Source organism: Gouania willdenowi, chromosome 1 (genome assembly GCF_900634775.1).
Source record: "Gouania willdenowi chromosome 1, fGouWil2.1, whole genome shotgun sequence".
In the NCBI taxonomy this organism is placed as follows: domain Eukaryota; kingdom Metazoa; phylum Chordata; class Actinopteri; order Blenniiformes; family Gobiesocidae; genus Gouania; species Gouania willdenowi.
The window spans coordinates 40172993-40196722 of record NC_041044.1 but is presented as its reverse complement, the minus strand read 5'-3'; the positions used below and the strand labels follow the sequence as shown (position 1 = coordinate 40196722).

The following is a 23730-nucleotide window of genomic DNA, read 5'->3' as shown; positions in this document are numbered from 1 at the left end:
ATTTAATTCAACTTGAAGCCGTTTGTGTTTTATGTGTACAAAAAATCAATCTGGTGCTGTTTATAGAATTTAAAGAGTTCAATAAAAATATTGAAGATGTGATGGTGCTTTGTGTCAGTTCACTACGAGAGCAACTGTAGCAGGAATGTCCGGCCCACGAACCATAGCGTTCTGACATTATGGCCCACAGCACAGTGTAGTTGAATAGCCCTGCCCCAAAGTGCCGTAAAAATGAGGTTAATGACGTGCCTGCGCTGAAAAAGTGTCCATTTATAGCAAATTGGCGGTTGGGCATGAATTCGGTTGTGACGTGATTGTTTCTGAGGCTTGGGGACCACGCAGCAGACACACGCACGCACGCACATTAATCGTATTTGCTCTTCATGCACTGAGCACCTGTGCGTGTGATACAGTTTCTGTTTCTTTGGTGGACTTTGGAGCTGCGCATCCGATCCTTTGCGCTTTTACGCGCCGCCCGGAGCCGCATCTGGGACAGTTTGGTAACTTTGTTGCTCCGCCGGAGGAGAGGAGGGGTGAATGTGAGGTGAACGAAGATGATCCACTTTTACTGAGGGAATCTGGCTTTTCTTTTAGCACGACACCCACGGCTGCTCACACTGAAGCTGAGGCTGTTTTTTCTTTTCTTTTTTTTTTAAAAAAAAATATATAATCTGCAGCCGCGACGCACAGCAGCGCACATCCAAAGTGTGGCTGCAGCTCCATCATCATCATCATCATCATCATGCCTCCTTTTGCAAATAAACGTTCTATCTGCTCCTATTTATTACAGTAAACAACGATTCATTTGTTGTTGCTGTGTAAATCTGTCCCAACAAGGCGCATTCGTTCCTTTTTGGAGGATTAAAATAAAACCCATTTAAAGGAGATGAACGCCAACACTGCAGTGATGCTCTTTGTCCTCTCTCTCACAAGTAAGTTTTTACTTATTCAATTAAAATACTGTCATTTAATGGTAAAATATCAGTTGTCACTTTATTGTTATTAATTGATCATTTTTTTTCTGTGTTAACTCTGTGATGATGTAATTTAGTAACGTGTCCATCAGTTGTAGATAAAAGGGGGTGTGGTTTTGGAAGAAAATGAAAAGACATAAAGTAAGACAAACTCAGCTGTGCGCTTTTACAACTTGTCATCTGTCAGTAACTCCTCCTAAAACCACCAAATATAAGTTTGTTTTATCAACAGTTGTTTTGAAAACTTCATACAGTCTAGAAAAAGCTTTAGTAGTATGTGTACATACATTTTTGTATTTGCCTACATGGCTAATGACATATGTATGAACATATTGTAGATAACATAAATAAATACACTGCTGGATAGGGAGTGGGATGAAGTAGCACTTATTATCTCCCACCCCACATTTTTCATTCAGTTTTCAAAACTTATGTTCCTGACATTTTCAAATTTACATATATCAATTATATATTATATACATACACAATCTTTGACAATAAACCATGTTAGATTTTATCGGTCCTCCTCAGCTCTATACGTTAAGAAAATTGTTTGTACATGGATTTAAATATATGAAAACTTCTGCATTGCTTGTGTTCATCCCCTGCAGGTGTTCCACAGTTTGACACCACACACACACACACACAGAGATGTCTCGAAACCACTTTTCCCCACTTCTGATACGATATCAATATTGCAGCCTTATATATTGATGGATATCACTTCGATACAATATCAGCACTAATTATACATACTTTTATTACTCATATTTTCTAGTGTGGAATGTTAGAAAACACTTGATTAAATATTACTCAACATTAGTCAGCAACAGTAGTGATGAGAAATACTGACCCATTTACTACTAACCAATGGGTTACACACGTATTTACCTTAAATTTAAGAATATTCTACAATTGAATTAAAATGAATAAAAAAAAAATCAATTAGACCCTGAAAAATAACCACAATAAAAACAATTTATGTATCAGAGTGCTTATATCAGGGATTGTAGATGCAGGCAGATATATTCGATACTTGTCTTTTTGCTGATATGGGACCGGTACTCGATACCAATATCGTGTCGGGACTAAGGGTGTAAGAAAAAATCGATTAAGCGTTATATCACAATATTTCACTGCGCGATTATCATATCGATCCAGAAAATGTCCAAATCAATTTATTTAACAAAAAAAAAAAACACATTTAATTGCACTAAACTATCTCACTCCTCAATGCATTTTAGTATGGAAGTTTATTGTACTTTATTTTCAGAAAACATACTGAGCACTTTTATAGTCGTATGTGGTTCCCTTTTTTTTTTTAATTTTTTTATTTTCTTAAATAATTGAAGAACTTATTAGAATCTGTTGTAGAAGCAAAAGTTAAACTTTTTTGAAAAACGTAATTTGACAGTTTGATAAACATACCACTTGTTTTTGATAGTTGTACATGAATTACTAGGGCTGTAACGATTCACTCAACTCCCGATTCGATTCACGATACTGGGTTCATGATATGATTCTCTCACGATTTATTTTACAAAATGGGACTGTAGACAAATGATGACTGAAAAATATTCCTTTATTTTTTTGGGGAAAAGAAAGAAAATATTGCACTATTTTTCTTTTATATTTTATTGTCAAAAGAATCCCTTGAACTATTAAACTATTCAAAACAATGCAATTGAACTAAAAATAAATCTTGAATGAAATAAAGGAATAATACAAATGAAGAAGAAGCCTATTAATTTAAATTCTGGTTCTATAGTAAACACTGCAAAACTACATAATAGATATTTTTATTTTTAAAAGTGCAACTGAAAATGTATTTTGTGCCTTAACAATTGGACTTAAAAAAAAAAAAAATCCAGTCTGCACTGTATTTACGTCAGATATTTGTTTGGACCAGCAGAGGGCGCTGGTAATCCAATGGTCGGTTGGCATGCAGATATCCATGCAGTGAAGAAGAGATGCTATGCGCTAGCAGACAGAGCTAATAGAAAAACGTGACCTTTACAGATATTCACGTAATATTACAGATATACTTTCGGTGCTAAAGGGGTAAGGATACATTTATGAACATGTTTAAGAGTAGAAGGCGGCCAGAAAGAAAGTAGTAGCAGATTCCGCTCGCCGCCAACACTTTTAAACAAGAGGATAAATATATAGCGCCCTCTGCTGTTTAAAAAACTTTCTGCGATTCAAATGTTAGCATTAAACTAACGTTTTCCGTCCCAACTTTATGTGCTTTTTTGATTTTAGAAAACAATTTCATTTTAACTGAGGAAATAAATGAATTGCATACAATAACACTAAAAGAGTGACTAACATGCATTTTTAATGTGTCTAATGTTGCTTTATTCAAATTAATGTGTTTGTAAGAAATCTGTTTATACTTTAAGTTGGGACTTGTTTTTATCGTAATTTTTATTGTTATCTTGATAAATATTAGAAATGATCAGGGTAGTTTTTTTTTAGTCTATCGCTCATCCCTAGACCCTTAGTTATTTCTCTAAAAATTGTTGGTGACCCAGAAGCTGTCGGTGGATCTTTGATGCTCTAGTCTTAAGAAATTAATGAGGCGTTGAAATCCCACCCACTAATCCTAATTTAGGTCATTGTTTCTTCAATATACAATCACGCGCACACACAGACCACCTTTTCCATAAAGATTCAAACATGAAGCTTTACATCTGCTGTTACACAAACAGACTCACACATGCAAACACAATCAGTGGTGGCTTTTAAAGTCAGCTCAATGTGCAACAGTGCAAGATAAAGTTAATCTAATTAGGTCCCGCAAAAGTGCACAGCAGTCATTAACTCACGCCTGGATCGTGTAATAATAAAAAAAAAAAGTAGTGTACGCACTAATAAAATACAGTGAGGGAGATGTGAACATGGTATAATACTGTATTGGTTATTCACATACTGTATATAAAAATAAAACTTGAAAAATATCCTGCTTTGCCATGCCATTGCTGAATTTAGTCCCTAAACTTATGAAGTATGTTGTCAGACAGAATACACAAAATAGTAAGAATATCTAAGTGAGCGTTGCTACGATTGGTAGAACCAATCAAGGCTAGAATTTTCCATCGCCAAATTTCCCCAATTATTCATTTCTGCGTCACGTTACCCTTTTCCATTTTGTCTCTGTTTCATCAGCTTTCCCAAATCCGACATGTTTATAACCTAATGCGCACCCTGGATGTACATTCCGCACGCGCACACAGAGCCGTTTAGAGAGAAAGTTGCGACAATGGAAGTTTGAAATAGACTCATAGTTCCTGGAAGTTATTGCTGGGCAATGCCAGAGGCTGTGCTCAAAGCGAACAGCGAAACGTGCACATTTCTCCACGAACATGGCATTATAAACGCTGATATTTTCGATCATTTTCATTATAACATTTTCGAAAACTTTATTTATCAATTCATCATGCATATGTTCCATAGGATTAAACCAGGGAAATCGCACACTTTATTTTACTTTGCACCTGCAAATATACCCCTTTATAACACTACAGAGTATGTACACCTCTTTGTACATCCAACCTTCAAACACATACTCGTTTGGCCGTAATTGACAACTCTACTTATGCTCCCACTACATGAATACATACTTCTGATGGGGAACTGTACTAGTTGTCCTACATTGCTAAATCAAATTAAAACCCAATCGTGGCACGTGCAAATATTTTACCATTGTCCGAAGACTTTATCGTATATTGTACCGTCAAAAAACTGGGGATTTATTTTTTCCCAATGTAATATGATTGTGGGGGAAACTAGAGTACCAAGGTAAAATCCAGGCAAGCAAGGGGAGAACATGCAAACTCCACACTGTAAATGGAACCCAGGATCTCTTCTGCTGATCCAATGACTGGCTATCCTTTGATAGTTGATGTTTGACACAGTTTGAGTGCGATGACTGCATCCTTTACAAAACTTTGTCCTCTAAACGAATCAACGGTTTCTAAACTTGTAAGTAAACTAGATGGTCCCTTTAAATAATTCACTGCTGGGTTTCATCCTCGCCACCAGGAGAACACCCTCTTCTCTCCTTTGAGTAAAAACACTCAGAACCTAAAAAAGAGCTTTTCTTTTACTGACATCACCTGCTTCGTTTTTTTAGTTTCAGAAAGATTCTATTTTTACGTTGACTTTATACATACCCATTGCACTCTGTCAACCAGTTGATTAAATAAAAATAGAAGCTTTAGAGCCAATAAACCACAGGCCATGATCTTTGTCTGAAGTCTGCTACAACAACAACATCCACTGACAAGGAAAGACCATGACAGCCAACAGAGTGAAGCGGTACTTTGCAGTATCCATCAAGGCAAAGATACCCTAGAATCCAGTTTTAAATCATTTAAAGGGTATAATAGACCTAGAAGAACCACAGCACGTCTCTCTGTCTTCCACTCTGATGCTGGGAGTGTTTCCAGTTCCCTAAAGGCCAAATATTGGAGGAAATCTTGTACTCTATAATAACAGTTCTCACGGACTTTATAAGTAGTTTTTTCATTGTCAATTAGAAGCTTCCTTAAAGCTGTCTTTAAAAATAGTTGAGGATTTCGTCTTTTATATCAATCTACATTTAATAAAACATCTAATGCCTGATTTCCTAAAACATGCCCAAACTTGACAGAACATAGAAACACATGTTGCAGTTGATCTAATGACCAGAAACCCAAAATACACTGAACAAAAACATAAATGCAACACATTTGTTTTTTTCCCCCATTTTTCATGTGCTGAACTCAAAGATTTAAAACATTTTCTATAAACACAAAAGACCTATTTCTCACAAATGTGTTTAAATCTGTGTTGGTGAGCACTTCTCCTTTGCAGACATAATCCATCCCACCTCACAGGTGTGGCATATCAACATGCTGATTAGACAGCATGATTATTGCACAGGTGTGCCATTTGCCTCACACAGTGCAACACATCTCCTTGGCATAGGAGTTGATCAGGCTGTTGATTGTGAGCTGTTGGTCCACTCCTCTTCAATGGAGGTGTGAAGTTCCTGGATATTGGCAGGAACTGGAACACGCTGTCGTATAGGCCGATCCAGAACATCCCAAACATGCTCAATAGGTGACATGTCCAGTGAGTGTGCTGGCCATAAAAGAACTGGGATGTTTTCAGCTTCCAGGAGTTGTGTACAGATCCTTGTAACATGCTGTAACATGAGGTGATGGTCATGGATGAATGGCACAACAATGGACCTCATGATCTCTCTATAAAATGCACCTGTGTTTGTTGTCCATAACACACACCTGTCCATACCGTAACCCCACCACCACCATGGACCACTCCATTCACAACGTTGACATCAGCAACACCACACACGCTGTCTGCCATCTGCCCTGAACAGTGAAAACTGGAATTCATCCGTGATGAGAACAACTCTCCAAAGTGCCAGACGCCATCCAATGTGAGCATTTTCCCACTGAAGTCGGTTACGGCGACAAACTGCAGTCAGGTTGAGACCCCGATGAGGACGACGAGCATGCAGAAGAGCTTCCCTGAGATGGTTTCTGACAGTTTGTGCAGAAATTATTTGGTTTTGCAAACCAATTGTTGCAGCAGCTGTCCAGGTGGCTGGTCTCAGACTATTATGGAGGTGGACATGCTGGATGTGGAGGTCCTGGGCTGGTGTGATGTACTGCCAAATTCTCTGAAATGCCTTTGGAGATGGCTTATGGTAGAGACATGAACATTTAATTCACAGACAACAGCTGTGGTGGACATTCCTACAGTCAGCATGCCATTTTCATGCTCCCTCAGAACCTGTGACATCTGTGGCATTGTGCTGTGTGATTTTTTGAGTGGCCTTTTATTGTGGCCAGCCTGAGGCACACCCGTGCAATAATCATGCTGTCTAATCAGCATCTTGATATGCCACACTTGGGAGGTAGGATGGATGATCTCTGCAAGGGAGAAGTGCTCACTAACACAGTTTTGTCAACAATATTTGTGAGAAATAGGTCTTTTGTGTTTCTAGAAAATATTTTAGATTTTTGAGTTCAGCTCCTGAAAAATGGGAGAAAAACAAAACTGTTGTTTATATTTTCATTCAGTGTCATTCCATGTCATACTAAAAAATTTTCAGGACATCCCACACATTTTGGTCCAAACACTGTACATTTTAATTTGATTGGATGAATACTTTTTGAGATATGAACAATTTCAGTGAGGGGGGTGTGTCGTGTAATTTTTTTTGTCCATTTACAGCTTCCAATATCTCAGGAACTACATCATATAGGAAACTGAAATTTGGTGTAGTAATACAGTTCCACCTACTCTTGTAGAATATACAAAAATATCTGCTTTACATCCTATCTGGTGGACATGCCAGCCCCTTAAAATTGGAAAAAAGTTTGTTGGGGGTCTGGAACATGTTTGGGCCTTCAGTAAACAACTTAGCATATGCCTCAGCACCCTGTAATTTGATCAGCTTTGAGTTATGTACATATCAAATTACTAATTAGCAGTGTTTGGAATAATGTTGTTATGTATCAGCGTTTTTATTTTATTCAGTAACGGGGTAATTTAACGAATTACTTTTTACGCCATTACAACGCCGTTATCGTTACTGAACGTTAAATGCGGTGCGTTACATGTATTGATTGAATAAACTGATCCGAATTCATCCCCGGCTTCTTACTCAGCTGTAGTGAGGAGGTGGGTTCAAAACAAGGTGAGCGATTATGATTGGCTAAGGCGGTGTCATGTTTCATGGTAGCCAATCAGAGCCAGTGTTTGTACACATGTGCCAACACACACACACACACGCTGCAGATTGGATGAAGCAGCAGTGATGGTGAGCGTGGAGCAGTCCGATGAAAAGTTGTCATTTTTAAGGTGGCGATACAAACACTACTTTAAATTAATTGTGGTCAAAGTTAAGAACGTGCGTATGAAGTGTACGTTATATGCAGGAGTGAAGACTTTGTCGACTTCCGTTGTAAGCAACTCAAATTTAATGAAGCACCTCACGACACACGCATCTAAAAAATCTGATTTGACATATAGCAACTTTTTTTTTTTTTAACGCAAATAGTTACTTTCCTTGGTAATGAGTTACTTTTATTATAGAGTAATTCAGTTACTGACTAAGTTACTTTTTGGAACAAGTAGTGAGTAACTATAACTAATTACTTTTGTAAAGTAACGTTCCCAACACTGCTAATTAGTCACATATTTGCATTGGTTCTTGGGTGACAGTCTCTTGAAATCTGGAAAAATACTTTTTTTTTTAAAAAAATTATTCCATCCGCTATTGAATAATTACGGAACAATTGGTAAAAATTTCAGATTTTTTTTTTTTTTTTTTTTTTTTTTTTTTTTGACAGACGTTTGTGGGCCATTTGTTGAAATGACATTCTAGCCTTGAATGAATATGTAATCTGGTTGGACCTACCATAACCATAACGCACACATAATTGAGAGGATTAGATGCATATAAATGAATTCAGCACATGCAACCTGATTAAAACGGAACAGCGTTGTGGTCACTGTTTTGCACATTTCTTTACCGGGTTTTACAGAACACTATCCTGAAGTTTTTCTTTTTGTTTCATTTGCCTCTTGTGAGCTAAAATCATACAGGAAATATGGGAACAATGAACATTCACTGAATGTAATCTTATAAAATCAGAATACTCTCAAGCACAGAGGGCAACACGGTCCAATTATCAAACTTGCACTGCGCTGTTGTCAGTTTGTTTGACAATGGAACACAGAACCAAAACAGTGAAGTGAAAGCCCTTTACTTTTAATTTATTTATAGGATTTTAGATGTTTAGAGCTGGAAAAGGCAATACTTGATTTTCTTGTTGCACTGGGATAGATAGCTGACATGTAAAAACATGTTTTTTTTTTTTTTTTAAGATAAAGAAAAAATTGAAAATCCGACTCCTCTGTGAGAGAAGTGTTTTGCTTTAGGACAACACATGGCATTTATCCCAGGCGTAATATTTCTGGATGAATGATTGAAGTTTAAGCCACTGATACTACAGAGATTTAGGGTTTACATGGGGGCAACGACCTTTCTGTGCAGATTCTTCCTGTTCGTCCAGTGTTCTGCTTTGTTTTTCTTTTTCTTCTTAAAAAGTCTTCAGGCTAAAAAAACTTCACTGTCCTGCGACCTTCATCTGGAGAAAATGACTTAAAGCATGTGCACTAACCTCATGGGACACATATGACAAAATAACAAAAATCTGATTGGTTTTATTTTGAAGGGGGTTTATTTTTAGACTCAAGGAAATTTTGTATTATATCCAGCCTTTACTGATAAAGTAACCTATACTGCAATTGTGGAAATCTTCATTTTGTTTCTTCATATTTGTGAATAGGGATGTAACGATTAATCATAAGGCAGTTAAAAATAGATTCATAGGTATCACGGTTCACATCGATACTCTGAAAATTGAATCGCAGTACTTTTTTTAAACAACATTTTATCCTTGTCTTGTCCAGAAGTGTAGGCGGCGGGCGGAATCTGCTACTACTCTCTTTCTGGCCACCTTCTACTCTTAAACATGTTCATAAATGATTCCTTACCCCTTTAGCACCGAAAGAATATATATAATATCAGGTGAATATCTGTAAAAGTCACATTTTTCTATTAGCTCTGTCTGCTAGCTTAGCATCTCTTCTTTACTGCAAGAATATCTGCATGCCAACCGACCACTGGGTGTCCAGCGCCCTCTGCTGGTCCAAACAAATATCTGACGTAAATAGTGTTTTTTTTTTTTGTTTTTTTTTGTTAAGGCACAAAATACATTTTCAGTTGCACTTTTAAAAAGAAAAATAACTATTATGTAGTTTTGCATTGTTAACAAGAATTTAAATTAATAGGCTTCTTCTTCATTTGTATTATTCCTTTATTAATTTCATTCAAGATTTATTTTTAGTTAAATTGTATTGTTTTGAATAGTTTATCAAGGGATTCTTTTGACATTGAAAAATAAAAGGAAAATAGTACAGTATTTTCTAGTTTTTCCCCCAAAAAAATAAAGGAATATTTTTCAGTCATCATTTGTCTACAGCAGGGGTCCCTAATCCTGGTCCTCAAGGGCCCCTATCCAGCATGTTTTAGATGTTTCCCTTTTCCAACAAACCTGATTGGGGACCCCTGGTCTACAGTCTCATTTTGTAAATTAGATCGTGAATCGTATTGGGAGTTGAGTGAATCATTACATCCCTATTTGTGAATGAAAAGACTTTTAATTATTTTAAGTTAGAAAAAGCTTAGATTGTTGTCTTGTTATGTAAAGTTCTTTGTTTTACTTCATGTTTCAGATGCAAAGGTTTCAGATTTACTCTGAAAATACAAGAACATTGTTAGAAATTTTGGCTAGAGCCCTATCGCTGGCTGATATTTACTCGTGCAAACGTATTTACATGATTTTAATTATGTTGCATTTGTCGGAGTGTCATTTGTATCTTCAGCATCGTCTTTGAAGATGTGGATTTTTCCGTGCAAATAATTTGCTGTGGTGAGCTCGGAGGGGAACAGCCAAAAGGAAATCTCAATAGTAATGGAGGGCAAACGTCAAAGACGATGCTGAAGCTACTCATGGATCCGAGACTAAAAATAGTGATGATGATTTTCACCAATTATAACATACCAAATATATAAACTTCTGGTCATCAAAATAGTTTTTTTATTGGATATATTATATTAGGTTACTACTCAAATTTTCCATGTATTGGCAGTTTTTGTTATTTTTAATGCCTTTTTATTGGACATTTTATTCATTGGCTTTTAACCCAGCATGAGACTCTGCTCTTATTTTAGTGTCCTGTAGTTTTTACTTAATTTATTTTATTGTTTTGCTACTTCTTTTTACCGATTCTGTAATGTACTTTGTGCCAGCTGTGGCTGTCTTAAAGTGCTATATAAATAAAGTTGAGATATATATATCAGGTAATTTATGATGGTGTTCCTAATTTTAGCAATAGTAATGGAGTTAAATATAGAGTGATGTTCACTATAACCTGAGGTTCAACCTGCCCTAATTTAATCAAAAACACGATTGGACATTTTCTTTGATTTATTGTAGCAGCCTGTTGCCAGGAGTAGATATTAAGCCCTGAAGCCAGATACGTTAAGAGTACAGTACTGCAATAACATGCATATACATTTTAATCTACATTGTTTCATGCGATTCTACACTTTGTGTTGAAGATGCTTGTAGTTGACAGATGGTGGTGTAACTCTTAGCTCTGTGTGTGTTTATAGGGAGCAGAGCAGAGAACGCTGAGGAGCGGCTGGTCAACTACCTGTTGGGTCCAGAACGCTACAACAAACTGATCAGACCAGCTGTGAATAAGAGCCAACAGGTCACCATCTCTTTACAGGTGTCCCTGTCCCAGCTCATCAGTGTGGTAGGTAGTTTTTGGTGTTTGGACAAAGGAGAGAGTCGTGTTAATAACATGCACACACACGTATGCAAACGCTAATGTCACTAATCCTTCCAAACATCTTTGGACTAAAGCAGGAGTGTCAGTCATTTTTAGTTCAGGGGCCAAACACTGAGCAGTTTATCTTCAGTGGGCGGCAGATTTTAGGTGGGAATCTGAGTATTTTAATCGTTATTGGGCCCTAGTTTGCACTTCTATGTATAAATTAGTGATAAAATATGTACGGTACTGATAATATTACAGCAATAAGTGGCAAATATCTGTGCAGGATTGTCACATTCAATGTATTCTTTTTATTTTTGTGGCCAATTTAATATAATTTGGGGATATTTTGTTGAATGACACCTTCTTCATGCTAATGACAGCATAATGTCAGCCTTACGTATAAAACTTCAAGTAAAGTGTTATCTTGGATTTAAGTTCGATTCGGAACGGCCATTTTCATTTGGAATTAAGTCATTACAAGGTGATTTTTAATCTTTTTAAAGAGTAACTAAACCCCAAACCCACTTTTTCCTGCTGAATACATATGTATTTGGATATTAAATAGTGATATTTATTAGTCCTAGTCTCACTCTTCACATTTTAGTTGAAGTATTTTAATTTTACGTATTTAGCTGTAAAATGTCAGATATACTAGCCCCTATGGGTTGAACGGCGGCTATTAAAACTGAATTTTGTTATTGGCTAAAAAGGATTCTTTAAATTCTCTTGCATCATCAACTTTCACTGTTGGCCCCGCCCCTCTTATAAAAGCTGAGAGGAGGGAGAAGGGATTCCTCTAATCACAACCCTCAGTGAGCATTGATTGACAGTCTCAATGAGGAAGTCTACTGTGTTCCGTGTGGAACTGTTTTTGACTCTGAGCTTCTATAAAGAGCAGATTCTGGTCTAATCAGAGGGTTCATCAAGCTATGTGTGTATTTACAGACACATCTATGCTATGAGTATATTCCCGTCTGTCTCTGTGTGTTGCGCAAAGGGGATTTCAATCTCTCATGTAAACGTAGCCATTGCCAGTCGAGCAGTTACCTCGCCTCTGTAATCATCTCAATCAGCTGATGAAACAGAGCTGCTACAACCTGATCTTATCTGATCATGGAGGTGATATTAACATTAAGCCCTTTAGCCCCCTCCATGTAAAGCAGTAATCAAGCTGAAACTCACTCTGCAAATGCCAAAAAGGCACTTTTAATATATATATATATATATATATATATATATATATATATATATATATATATATTTAAAAATGCTCATCAGTGTTTTAGTTCCCACAAAGAATGCATTATTAATCTGACCTTTTTTCACTTGTTACAAAATCCTGCAGCTTGACAGAAAACTGATTATCATCAAAATGATTATTGTTGACCTGAAACCAACTTCTGTTTTGTGGCAGAATGAGAGAGAGCAGATAATGACGACTAATGTGTGGCTGTGTCAGGTACAGTGCACTCCTAACTTACCAGCACACAGTGTGTCTGATAGACTTCTTCCTCACATTTCTGACTCTTTGTTCCTCTCCAGGAGTGGAACGACTACAGGCTGAGATGGGACCCAGAGAAATATGAAGGCATCAAGAAACTGAGGATACCATCCAAACACATTTGGCTCCCTGATATTGTACTTTACAACAAGTGAGTATATGTGGGTGATGCTTAGGTTTTCTCAACTAATGTGACCAAATGTTTTCTTACCTAAGGTAATGTGTCCTGTGTGTGCAGCGGCCAAGAAGGTAACATGTTGTCTGTTTGTCTTTTAACAGGATTACCTAAAAAAAATACCTCAGATATCGACAACATTTTAATCAAAGATAGACCTTAGGTCAGGGGTCTGCAACCTTTACTCTCAAAGGAGCCGTTTAACCTCATCTCACCCTGAATAAAGTCCTCCTGGAGCCGGAAAAATACCTCCTCAATGTATACAATACAGTGTATTAAATTCTATACAGTTAAAATTATATAGAATAATGTTTGATTTAATTTGATTTGATTCATATTGATCAAGTAAATGGCAAATTAAAAACAGTTTAAAATAAAATAAAATGAACTGGAAAAAAAATAACAACAAAACCGTGTCTTGCATCTTCAAATTCTTACGCATTTCAGTTTACATGAACACAATTTATATAAATAATATTTTTTATGTTAATGTATTTAATGTATTAATGCATGATCATGTGGTCAACACATGCTAATTGCTAATTTCTTGCCACACATAAAGCATGCATATATAACCAGCACATTGGTAGTTAAATTAATCTGTTCCCACACAATTAAAATCTCTGTTTACTTCCAGAATAGTGTTTTTGTTGGTTTAGTTATCTTACCAGGGATGGAAAACTTAAGGTTAACCACAGGTGCAGGAAAGTTGATGGTCTGTAGATGTTGCAGGAGATGAAGTAGGAAGGTGCATAACGTGATTTATTTTTAAGTTAACAAATTGTTATATCATGATTTTATTTGTCATTAATCATTAATAGCTTCTGTAAGAAAATAACTCTTTATTTCAGTATTTTTTTTTAAAGCTATATGGAGCCATGGCAAAGGACTCAAAGAGCCACATGAGGCTCCAGAGCCACAGGTTGCAGACCCCTGCCTTAGGCCATGAGAGATTTTATTCAGTTTTGGAGGGGATCAATATTAATGTACTGATTCTGGATCAGCTCTAAAAAAAAAAAAATCCCTATCTCTCATTAGTAACTATTCAGAAATTCATAGTTAGGTCATAATTGACCAATTTTTTTAATTAAATTTGACTCAATTATGTCAGGTTGGTTCATCAATTACTCCACAGTTTGATCTGGATCAGATCTAGATTGGGCATTTCATCCGGATTAAAAAAAAAATAAAAAATGAGGATGTCCATACATTTGTATGGTTATTAATGGGGATAGAAATTTCTTCCAAGCTTTAAGTGATTTAAGTGTATCAGGATCACTGATCCAGATAACAGTGAATAACTGACAAATATCTGATTTTGCGCTAAAGCTGGGCTACATTTTATATCAAAATACCTGTTTTAGGAGTCGCTGCTTTCGCTACTTCTCAGTTCTCATGGATTGCTGATTGTGTCCTAAACAAAATCTACCACTAAACTCTCCCTTACAGGAGAAAAAGCCAAAAGTGGGACATATTGTGCAGCTGTTTGTTAATAATATGCATTTGTGGCATTTTGCTTCAGCAAAATTTACCCTTAATTGCCTTTCTGCTAAGACTTTATTTGAATTTAAATTATCAAGATTTATATTGTATATCGCCATTTTGAGAAAAAATATCGAGATATGAGTTTTGGTCCATATCACCCAGCTATATTTTGCACTCTGATTGTTTTTTTCATTACGTCTGCAAAAACTTGATTTTCACCAACTCTTTCAAATTGGTTGTTTAAAATATGATCACATATGTCTACATTTCCATAATAGACGATCAATTCATCTAAACTTCATTTGTCATCTGTTCATGAAAGATATAGTACATTTTCTAAGGATAGTAATAATTAAAAACAAATATCATTTTTTTAGATAAATCACAGTTCCAAAAAATGACATTTTTTAGGGCCATGGCCATTTCATTGAGACGAAAGAACACTAAAATCACTTAATTTCAAGAATTCATTGGTAGATAACTTTATTATTGTTGAATTGCATTAGATATTCTTATTTTTATATTTTAAAATTGGCTTATTGAAAATCCCTAATAATAATAATAATACATTTTATTTAAAAGCACCTTTCAGAATCCCAAAGGACACTGTACAGTGGAGTCATTGACCCGTATACGAAGTCAGTCAAGGTTGTATCGGCCACTTATTTGAGTTTTTTATGATTTCCTACCAATCTATAGATTCTCACATTTTTCTAAACATTCTTTCCAGCGCCGATGGTGTTTACGAAGTCTCCTTTTACTGCAATGCTGTGGTGTCCAACACGGGCGACATCTTCTGGCTTCCTCCAGCGATCTACAAGTCTGCCTGTCCCATCGAGGTCCAACACTTCCCATTCGACCAGCAGAACTGCACACTCAAGTTCAGATCGTGGACGTACGACCACACAGAGGTGGATCTCATTCTTACCAGTGATTTCGCCAGCCGTGACGACTTCACACCCAGCGGCGAGTGGGACATCGTTTCGCTCCCGGGGCGTAAAAACGAGGACCCCAATGACATCACCTACCTGGATATCACCTATGATTTTGTCATCCAGAGGAAACCTCTGTTTTACACCATCAATCTGATCATTCCATGCGTGCTGATCACATCTTTGGCCATCCTGGTTTTCTACTTGCCGTCAGACTGTGGGGAAAAGATGACCCTGTGTATATCGGTACTGCTGGCACTTACTGTGTTCCTGCTGCTGATATCAAAGATAGTTCCGCCCACCTCTCTAGCCGTTCCTCTGATAGGTAAGTCATTTTTCTGTTTGTGTTATCAGCATTGAAACTTTGAAGTACTTTGTGATCTCATTGGGCTGGGGTTGGCTGCTAGGATAGCTATCAGGTACGCTCACTTTTAGATTATTGCTCTACAGATATAGCAGCAGTTTACTCAATTTAGTCACTTTTTTGCCATAGATTTGTAATTTCAAGCCTCCGAAATGGTGGGAAACCTAATCTGGCAAGACAAGTCCTATATTAATAGGACAGAAAGTTATACATTTCAAAATTTCCCAAATCCCCCCTACAATCCTGTCATGGATTCTTCGTCGTGATCCAAATGCACTCTTAGACTTAGCATGTTGCACCTGGACCTGGATGGAACCAACCCTTGTCATGTATCGTGGAGACATGTCTATTGCTAATCTGCTGGTTTCTAATATAGTTGATTTAAAAAAAATCATTTTGAAGTATTTTAAAGCATTTAATAATATTTTGATGTCAAACAAAGTATATGCTTAGCGTTAGCATGCCATACATACTCGGGGTAACACATTGCAAGTTGAGCAATTATTCCTTCTCTTCTTTAATGCCTTGTTTCTCCTTACTCGTCAGAATCAGCTGTTGAAACAGTGCCTGTACTAAGGGTGTGAGACAAAATTCATTTGGTGACATATCACAATATTTCACAGCGTAATTATCGCATTGATCTAAAAAATGTTCAAATCAACTTTTTAACTGTTTTTTGTTTTTTTTTTACACACAAAAAAATAAACATTTAATTGTGCTAATATAATATGCATAGCTCGTAATCGCCCGGTCACTAGGTGTCAGTGAATCACATCAGACCTTGTTAAACTACCTCTAGTCCTCAATGCATTTTAGATGTATGTGGTTACTTTTTTTAAGCACTTAACAGAATCAGAATCTGTTGTAGAAGCAAAAGTGAACCTTTTTTGAAAAAAAAAAATTTGACAATTGGATTTTTTGATATTGGTACTTGGATTACAGTTAGTTACCATTTACTTGTTCTGGCAAGTTTATTATTTCTTATTTAAATAGGGATGTAACGATTAATCGTAAGGCAGTTAAAAATCAATTCATTGGTATCACGGTTCATATCGATTTTCGAAAAATTTAATCGCAGTACTTTTTTTAAACAGCAGATCCAGAAGTGTCGGTGGCGGGCGGAATCTGCTACTACTTTCTTTCTGGCCGCCTTCTACTCTTAAACATGTTCATAAATGATTCCTTACCCCTTTAGCACCGAAAGAATATCTGTAATATTACGTGAATATCTGTAAAGGTTTTTCTATTAGCTCTGTTTGCTAGCATAGCATCTCTTCTTCACTGCACAGAATAGCTGCACCTACCACTGGGTTACCAGGGCCTTCTGCTGGTCCAAACAAATATCTGACGTAAATACAGTGCAGATTGTTGTTTTTTTTTTTTAAAGTCCAATTGTTAAGGCAGAAAATACATTTTCAGTTAAACTTTTAAAAAGAAAAAGATTTTGCAGTTTTGTATTGTTTACTATAGAACCAGAATTTAAATTAATAAAAATGAAAGGAAAATAGTACAGTATTTTCCCCAAAAAATAAAGGAATATTTTTCAATAATTTGTCTACAGTCCCATTTTGTAAAATAAATCGTGAGAGAATCGCATCGGGAGTTGAGTGAATCGTTACATCCCTACTTTTAAATGATCAGTCTTTATATCTAACAGCTGTTTACTCGATTTTTGTCGTAGAATTGTAGTTTCAAGACTCCAAAATGGTGGCTCCTAATCTGGCAACACATTCCTATAATAATCGAGAAGTTTGGGTTTACACTTATCAGATGGTTAATTATTGTAAAACAATGTTAACGTTAATATTAATACCTATGATGAATCCAGATTAAAATGCTAATGTATTTCTTCACTTCTTCCTGTGTTCCTCTCTAAGGTAAATACTTAATGTTCACCATGGTTCTGGTCACGTTCTCCATCTTTAGCACAGGCTGCGTCCTCAACGTTCATCACCGCTCCCCGTCCACTCACTACATGCCTGACTGGGTCAAACGTCTGTTCTTAGTCCGTCTGCCCACCGTCCTCTTCATGACGCGTCCCGGCTCGTCCAACATTCGTAACAAACTCCGCCAGAAGTACCGCAACGCCTCGTTTCAGAACAAGTCACGAGTGGGCACGGACAGAAGGCAGTACTCCAACATCAGCCTGGGAGGAATCCAGACGGAGCCTGAGTCTTACTACGTGAACCAGGAAGTGGCTCAAAGGTTCTGGAAGATGACCGACATCCCAGATGGAGGTGGAGGACTTTCAGACTTCAGGAGATCACTGCCCACTCAGTTGGATGCAGATATGGAGGAGGCGGTGGAAGGAGTGAAGTACATCTCTGAGCACATGAAGGCGGAGGATGACGACGATGGGGTAAAGAGATGAAATGTAATGATAAAAGCTGAGTGGGTGGGGCAAGTTTAAGGATCTGGGTTCGGAAAAGGATGAATGACGCTATTCCTTAAAGAAAATTATTAAGATTTAATGATTATTATTTCTACTATATTGCCACTTTAAGTTACTATATTAGGGCAATTGCAGTTGCTATTCCTCGTTCTTTAATGCCTACTTATCTTAATCTGAGCTACTTTCACAGTGGTGCACAAACTGTGGATTCCTCAAATCTTTATACTTTAATATGCAAACCCACTAAATGTTGAAGCATTGTGAGACCAGTGTTTGGGGAGCAGTTTTGCCATTTTCTACCGTTTCCTTTATTGTGCCTCTTGGGCAGTGGTCGTCAACCTTTATTAGTCAAAGAGCCATTTTTGGCCCTGTTTCCAACAGAAAAGAAAGTATTAGGAGCCACAAATGCTTTTTGACATTTAAAATGAAGATAAAACTATATAGACCCCTTAATGGCCCACGGCACAAGTGACGCGGCTGGAGGCAAAAACAGGAAACGCCACTGGCTAAAGACTGTGGAGGCTTGTAATGTTACATCCAAACACACAACAAGATGACATTCTAAAGCTGTAAGTTAAAGTTTTATAGGATTCCAGCGGACACACGTTCTCAGAAAAAACGATTGTGGTTTTTGTCTCCTGGCTAAGCCCCGCCCCACAAAATACGTTAATGACAATTAAAGGGTCTATACAAAGTAGTTTTACTTTAACTTTTATGCATATAAACAAACTATAATGTGTTGCATTTATGAAATCAGTTAACTGCTATGGAGAAAACAAAGTGAAAACACATTTGTAACAAATATTTTGACTCTGGGTTGAAGGTTTTCTTTAAATAAAATACTAAATGTCCATTTGACTCCTTCATGTATTTAAGAACAAAAAGCAATGAAAATAATCACTTAGTGTGGGTTTGAAACCTTCGGGGGGGACATTTCTTGAAAATTACATTACACCTACTCTAGCTTGAGTATAAAAAAGTAGTCAAAGTTCATTCATGGGGTCTGGCCAGGGTAATCCCCAAAAGCTGATCAAATGTACAGTATAATGTGTACACAAACAAGCAAACTGATTATTTCCTGATTATTGAAACTCCTCTTTTGGTTTCAGATCATTGAAGACTGGAAGTACGTTGCCATGGTGATAGACCGCCTCTTCCTGTGGATATTCATCCTGGTGTGTGTGGTGGGAACTCTGGGACTCTTCATGCAGCCACTGTTCCAAAGCTACAATACACCGACAGCTGATGAAACGGAGTGAGTCACCCACAGCAATAAAACACACACACACACACACACACACACACACACACGATGCTGAACCCAAAGGGCACCCACATAGTAAATTGACTTGATTTAACACCGGCTGTAATTGCGAGCCAAGTCTTCCCAAAGCACCTTAGAGTATCTGCCACAGTCACATTCATACATCAATAAAAGTGAACCAATACATTGATTATTAGATTTATCGCGATTCGACATTATGCGATTTGATAACGTTTCATGAATGTTAAAATAACGTAAGTTAAAGCTGATATTTTTAGGTTTTATTTGTTTTTAAAGCTGCTTTGATTCAGATTGAATTAGCTTAATAAGCTAACATTTTAGTTATTTTTAACATTGTTATGTTTATTTGTTTTGTAATATAATTACTGTTGGATTTGGTGATTTGACATAAATAAAGATAATAGTGATTGGTTACTTTAATTCATGGATACCGACACATATACAGTACCTTGTTTAACAGCAAAATTTAATTCAATGCATTATATTTTCACACAATCAATAACGACACAGTCATGGCTGTAATATCTTCATAAAAAAAAAAATTCACTTCGACCCTTGTTTTTGGAAATACTGCATATTTAGTGTTTTTCCTGATGAAAAAAAAATAGGGGTACTCATGATAAAAAGTCCATCCAAACATGAAAACGGTTTTAAACTTACAATAAATTGTATATACAGTATATGACTAGGTCTGAAGTAGTTGAAAAGATCTGATGCGGTGGAAGTAAAAAAAAAACATGTATGTAGTACATTTTTATTGCACTTTTATGAAACACTTTTTGTGTACAAAGGGTGTACAAGTGTGTGTAAATTATCTTAAGGAGAGCACGACGGTTTAGCCTGAGTTGTAAATGTCTACCTGTCAGTAAATTAGTGTAGTGAGCTTTATATACATATCTAATGTTCATACAATAACTGAATCATCAAACTAATGTAAGATGTGATTTTCTTTCTTACACATTTTAAAGTTGATCATTAAATGCTTCATTTTTTATCTCCACAGGTACGGGGATTTCTAAGAATAAAGTCCTGATGAACATCTACCATCGTAATTCTACTGACTCAACCAACAGCGTCATTAGAGAGATGAGAAAGAAAAGTAAAGCAAAGGACAACTTTCCTACATTTGATAAAAGAAAAAAAACACAAACTCATTTAAAGTTATTTTTTTCTTACAGTTTTTGGTGTTGCATTCTTTTTTTAACTGCATTACTGATGAAACAATGGCAGCGCTTTTTCAGGTGATGTGTGTTCCCTGCAGTTATTGTAGTTTAATGAATAATTTGATGATTTACAGCAACTCTTCTGGACTGTGAAACCCATTGGACTCTCATAGTTTACCATTCTAAAATGAGGCTACATTGTGACAAATAGGCCCTATTTTGTTTTTCTGAAAGTATTTTAAGCACCTCTCCATGTTTTTCTTTTTATTCCTCCCATTTTTGGACTTTTGATTGACTATTTTCAACCCAAGTTGTTTTATTGGCTTATTTGAAAAGCAAAAGTTGCTGATTTATTCTCACGTTTTTTTTTTGGTTACATATCACGTCATATATTCTAAAGTATGAACAAGAGGATGTAAAATTATTCCCAAAAAAAGAAATATTATAGACACACATCTCCCCCACATTTTTGTTCAATATTTATGGAGAATAACAATGACAATTTTTCTTTCATTTCTCTGCCCTCAAAAATAAATCATCCAGCAATAACATTTACATTTCAACACCTACAGTTCAGATGCATCATCCTGAATATATTTCCATTGCAAATCTGTAGTAGCACCCTGTATCTATATTTTTTACACTGGTTGTGATCTCACGCAGGAAATGAAATAAAACTTGAGATTTGTGGGGCTTTTTTTTTTTTGTCCACACATACGTTAGTTTCAGTCAGATTAACAATAAAGGCAGATTTTTTCGCTGTCCATCACAGGATTAACTGTCGGGGTCACACAAGTAAGGGGTCCATGGATCCAAAAAGTTTGAAAACCTTGATGATGGCAGGGTAGGGGTCAATTACATTTTTCATTTACAATTACATCTTTGATTACGTTCTAATTACAATCACTATTTTTATATTACTGAGCTTTTAATAAATAACCCTGTAAAAGTTACCCTTCTTCTTGTGTTAGCTTCCTTAGCATCTCTTATGACAGCGGGACGGTTTTGACCCATGTCTTAAAGAAGCAGTATTATGAAAAATTCCTTTTTATAATGGTAATGCTACAATGATAAACATCCCAAAGTTGAAAAAGTTCTGTTTCCTCCCTCCCTTGTTATTCCATATTTTGTAAAAAGTCAGCTCCAAACAGGCAAATTGGATTTGTGCCCCCTAATGACACATAAGGTGGAAACTCCTCCTCCTGACAATCCTTGCTCCTCCTACCCTACATAAGAATGTGAGCTCCTCCCTCTCACACTACCTCATGGGTAAAACAAACATTACGAAGGCAGTGCATTGTCACAAAAGTTGCGCTGTTTTTGGCTGCATTGGACAATAAACAAATACATTTTTAGTACCATCATCATTGCTTCCCAGGACCCACTGGCTGGATTTTATCTTTGCTGGTCATGTACGAAGTGAAATGAAAATAAAGTCTGAAATGTCAGCGGAAAGGTCTGGTTCCCCCCGAGTCCTTATATGTGCATCATTCCCAATTGCGCCTGCTAAAGTGAAACGCACGCTCATCTCGGTCAGAAAGTGGTATCAGCAGACACATTTTATTCCCCTGAGTCCGACTATGTGCTCGGTTTTTGGCTAGATTCCGAATTGCGCCTGCTGGTGGCCCTGGAAGTCGGTGCTCATTGCTCAGTCCCATCAATGGGACAAGGGACAACTCTGGTACCCCTTTTGGCCAGGCAGGGTGCCTCATCCCTGGGTAGAGTCCTCGCTGGCGGGACCAGGAAGTCTCCCCCATCAATTTTCCAAAAGTGGTCAGATTAGGCCAATTATGTCATAATAATGATTAATGATCAATTATGCAATTGCAAATATGATTGACCCCAACCCTGGGTGACACTGTAAAAAAGGACTTAAGATTGCGACAAAGTTTTCTATCTTTTGAAGAGTAAAATATAGCTGGTGATTTGCTTAAATTTGCATTATTTACAGTTTTTTAAACTCAATAGTGCCCAAATGGTCAACTTCCTGAGTCATAAAGAGGCTGAAATAGGTTTAAAATAACTTTTAAGTGTTAGAGGCCTCTGAAGAAAGAGCATGTGGTTACTTTTAATGCACTACCGCATGAATGAACACACGATCGTACATCATACACGTTGATGGGATTTAGGAGCCCAAAATCCTTTTATCTCAGCAAAATATAGAAGGCAGTGATTTCTGAAGTCAGCAAAAAAACAGTCTGAGCCTCCACTGTGGTGGACAGGTATCGACAGAACACATATTTACTGTTCTCTGGTGTGTGTGTGTGTGTGTGTGTGTGTGTGTGTGTGTGTGTGTGTGTGTGTGTGTGTGTGTGTGTGTGTGTGTGTGTGTGTGTGTGTGTGTGTGTGTGTGTGTGTGTGTGTGTGTGTGTGTGGTGGAGCGAAGCATGAAGAGAGCAGATGCGTTGTGTTGGTGTGTCTGGGGAAAAGGACAAATGAGGACGGAGCAGCCAGCTGTCAAGTCACAAACACAAGATTGTGTAATCTTTGTAAATGTCTCTTAGTTTAAAGACATCAACACTGCGTTTTGGCAGAGAATGATACACACAGTATGTTTGCAATAAGGTAAACTGTTCATATCTCTTTTTATTATTTATCAGTCACCTCTTAGGTTTTGGTGAGGATTCACTTCTTATGACTTGTTCGTTCAGCGCTGCACAGGACAACAGCGGTAAAGCACTTCTTTCTCAGCTTATTTGGCCACGAGCTTATTTTATTTTATTTATTTTCCAAGATTTTACACAGGCAAGAGGGCCTAAATTCCGTGAGCAACACATGCTGTTCCTAAGCACAGTTTCTCAGCTAAAGTCCAAACTATTTACCTAGCGTGAGCGAAAGCGTACTATTTGCAGCAGTGTGCTGGAGTATAGGAGTTTCCTGATACAAATGTGTCACTTTCGATACAATGCCGAAATTGTATCGTTTTTTATTGGCCAATAATGATACTGATCCAATACGATATCAGCACAAGTCTTACATACTTTCATTACTTATTTTGTAGTGTGCAATGTTAGATGAGGCTTGATCAAGT

General features: G+C 36.9%; 1 protein-coding gene across 1 annotated transcript; it reads left to right on the top strand.

Annotated features, from left to right (window-relative positions):
• Positions 1-800: 800 nt before the first annotated feature.
• LOC114459493 (neuronal acetylcholine receptor subunit beta-2-like) lies at positions 801-19510 on the top strand. The gene is made up of 7 exons (XM_028441747.1): positions 801-932; positions 11236-11381; positions 12817-12861; positions 12945-13054; positions 15294-15820; positions 17737-18218; positions 19361-19510. Exons 1-7 carry the CDS (start codon positions 887-889, stop codon positions 19508-19510), a joined length of 1506 nt encoding a protein of 501 aa, XP_028297548.1. The 5' UTR covers positions 801-886.
• The last annotated feature ends 4220 nt before the right edge of the window (positions 19511-23730 follow it).